We start from the raw sequence: 3,645 nt of genomic DNA on the forward strand, positions 1-3,645 counted from the left end.
ACTCGATATTAGACACCTTATTAAATTGAGCAAGCACGGTCGAGCAAACATTTGGATGAGAAATCGAATAGTTGCTCGAATAAAGAATCGAGCGGTTACGATTAATAGAGAAGTTGAAGGCATTCTTCAAGTGAGGAATTTATGGGTAACGTCTATGGGTAGAAGAGCGTAAACGGTTACCTAAGAATCCGCATACAAGGCAATGTCGTGTAATTAAGGATCGGTGGGTTATAAATATTATAAAGTTTTAAGAAATAAAGGTTGGAACTTTGCTTCAAAAATTACTCACGCGCACTCACATCCCAGGGACTTTCTGCTTCAAGTCAATTTTCTGTAGGGTTCCTTCCACATGTCTTTACTTTCCATTTACATTTTCTGCAAAACTTTATCTTTCAATCAAGTTTATATTTCGGGCAATGTTTAATTTTCGAATTCAATTTACATTTCAGTACCTTTAATTTTCATGTCCAAAATCCTTTGACACAGTCGAAGGCATTTTATTGCTTTCTTTAAATTTCAACACAACCCTTTTCAATTCCAATCAATTTACCTTTCGAATTCTTTATTTTACATCTCTTTTATTCCTTTACAAATTTTAATTTATTGTTTATTTCAATACTCATCTAATTCAAGATACTTTGATATACTTATAGAAAATTGATACCTGCAAAAGTGGAGTTGGTTTCACTCTCATACTATTAGATATCAAACCATCCTCAATTTACTAAATCTACAAAACAAGAATAATTTTTAATAATTTATTATTCTATATCCATGTACTTCATAATTGGTTGTTTTGTGATTATTTTCTCTCTTCTCGCCTATATAATTCCTTTCGAGTCTTCGGTTAGTTTTTCTCAATTCCACACCGACTTTTTTTCATAGCAGGACCTTGTTTCAATTTTTGTAACTCCGCTCTCAACATGGCAGGAGAAAACACAAAGCAGTTAGAGGAAGCAGTTACAAGTGATTCCACTTATGACAGAAAAGCCGAAGGGAAAGCATTCGAAGATTCCAAAGTCGGCGTTAGAGGCCTTATAGAATCCGGTGTGACCAAAATCCCACGCATGTTCCACTCCGGCAAGTTGGACGCCAACGAAACTCAAGCAACTGCCTATGATTCCAATGTTCCCATCGTCGACATCAGAGACATAAAGAGCAGCACAACTTTCCGCGCCAAAGTAATTGAAAATATTCGCAGGGCATGCCATGAGTGGGGAATTTTTCAGGTGATTAATCATGAAATTCCAGTCAGCATCTTGGACGGTATGATCGATGGGATTAGGCTGTTCCATGAACAAGATGCTAAGGTAAGGAAAGAGTTTTATTGCAGGGATCTTGTAAAGAAGAAAGTTTTGTATCATTCCAGTGTTAGAGCTAATACTAACCAGGCTGCTAATTGGAGAGATACTCTTACTATGTTGGTTGCTCCTCATCCACCCAAACCAGAAGAAATACCAGAAATATGCAGGTAATAGAAAACATTATCAGCTTGATTCCAATTTAAGCTCAAGTGCTCATTAGCTATTAGAAGTTAAGTTATTTAGTTACTCCATCCCTTGTCTTCAAGATAGTTGTCTATTATAGTACTAAATACATATATTTAAAACAAAAATCTTAAGAGACCTTCACTCTTTATCAATTTTGGCATAACATTTTGGCTCAACATTTTTTTTTACTATAAATATTTAAAATTTAAAATTTAAGATTTAAAATTTAGTATTAAATATTCTTAGAAAGTTGGTAAAAAATAATCAATTTTATTGGTCATATATCATTGATCAAGACTAGATAATTTGATTATATATTGAACAATTTAACTTATAATGGGGTAATACCGTTTTTTATATTATGTGAATTTTTTTAAATAAATAATTTAATTATTTTAATTACTAAAATAAATAATTTATAATGTATTTACCAATTTACACCACATTTATTTTGATAATTAAAATAATTATTTTGATAATTAAAATATTTAAAAATCCTAAATTATGTTTCATTAATACTATTTTATTTTTGCAAGCAGTCTAGAAAAAAAAAATAAGAACTTACTTTATTTATAAACAATTAATGAAGATTAAATAAGATAAATTCTGATTAATTTTAACTAATTTATTTTAGTTACCAAATGTTTCCATCTTGCAAGTGCACGTGCAAATTCTCAGCTGTAATAACTTAGGCTGTTGTACATTAAATGATGGGAAATTACTATTGCAAGTGAATTTCGGTTGCTGTTATGATCTTGTCCGATTGAATTACTTCAACCCATGATGATGAGTTTATTACGTACTTATCACAGAGATATTGTGATTGAATTCTCAAGGAAGATAATGGAATTGGGTTTCACCATCTTTGAGTTATTATCAGAGGCCCTTGGCCTTAATCCTTCTTACCTGAAGGAGTTAGATTGTGCCGAAGGACTCTACATTTTGGGTCACTACTATCCACCATGCCCTGAACCTGAATTAACAATGGGAGCCACCAAGCACACTGATAGCACCTTCATGACATTAATTCTGCAAGACCAACATGGTGGGCTTCAATTTCTTCACCAGAATCAATGGGTCAATGTTCTTCCTGTGCATGGAGCTATAATAGTAAACATAGGAGATCTTCTACAGGTAAATGCTCGAAGAATTGAAGTTATCATTGCATTTTTTTTTTCGTAAGTTAACGAAAATATCTGCATTTTAATGGTTTTATTAAGCTTTTAATTATATCAATTTTTCAAAAGGCTTGGGAAAGAAGGAGAAAGTGGCAGAATGGGGTCATGAAATTATTTATTCAACAAGTTTAAGTTATTATTATTAAAATTTCTTACATGTGAAATAAATAATAAGAATTAAATTTTAAATATTTTGGTGATAAAATTATGATATTATATTATAAAATTATTTATTTTAAAAATTTAAAATATTAGATATAAATACATGAACAATATTTTTATTTTATTTTATTTTATTTTGTTTTATTTTATTTTATTTTGTTAATTCTAATTTATTCTTTCACACGTCATAAGATGATTTTAATTTTTACTTTGTTGAAAACAATATTTCATCTTCTAGTTAGTAAGGTGATGAATAATACACAATAAACATATATAAAAATATTTAATTCCTTAAGATGTGTATTTTGGTTGCCTATTTTTCGGGCTTGAGCCAATTTTAATAAAATACTTTACTTAATATTTTAGTGCTATATATATCTGACATATATTTTGATTCCATATAGTGGCCACTTTATTTTATAATAATAATAATAAAATAATAAGTTTACAGTAAAAACAGGAACACACGAAAAAGAACTCTTCGTTCCTACCATTACTGATTTGAAAGTTGCATATATGAGGTGCCACTATGCATAGATGCTCTACATTATTCACATACATAATGCCAATTTTTCATTCTATGACTTCCACTAGTGGTCTAGTTTGAAGACTCACTATTCAATCTTTTTTTCTTGATGTTAATGCACTACCAAGTAACTAGTTATTAATTCCATTTTAAATAGGTATTTATTTTCATGCACACAGTCTGGCACTAATTAGAATATAGCTATCACACATCTAATCTCATGTGGTCCTGATAAAATTTTTCTGGAAGAAAGTTTCCACATAATTTTAAAATTTATTGGTAATGATTT

The 3,645-nt window shown here is 30.1% G+C and overlaps 1 protein-coding gene across 2 annotated transcripts in view; it reads left to right on the forward strand.

Moving 5' to 3' along the window:
* Positions 1 to 719: 719 nt before the first annotated feature.
* Positions 720 to 3,645, forward strand: part of LOC107484500 (1-aminocyclopropane-1-carboxylate oxidase homolog 12) — a 29,437-nt gene continuing 26,511 nt past the window's right edge. Inside the window, exons 1-3 of one of the 2 annotated variants that reach the window (XM_052260835.1) lie at positions 720 to 846; positions 931 to 1,471; positions 2,303 to 2,624. In XM_052260835.1, the coding sequence (XP_052116795.1) occupies positions 1,068 to 1,471; positions 2,303 to 2,624 (726 nt within the window). In that variant the 5' untranslated portion in view covers positions 720 to 846; positions 931 to 1,067. The other variant, XM_016105058.3, reaches the window with a different exon arrangement.

Source organism: Arachis duranensis, chromosome 4, assembly GCF_000817695.3.
Source record: "Arachis duranensis cultivar V14167 chromosome 4, aradu.V14167.gnm2.J7QH, whole genome shotgun sequence".
In the NCBI taxonomy this organism is placed as follows: domain Eukaryota; kingdom Viridiplantae; phylum Streptophyta; class Magnoliopsida; order Fabales; family Fabaceae; genus Arachis; species Arachis duranensis.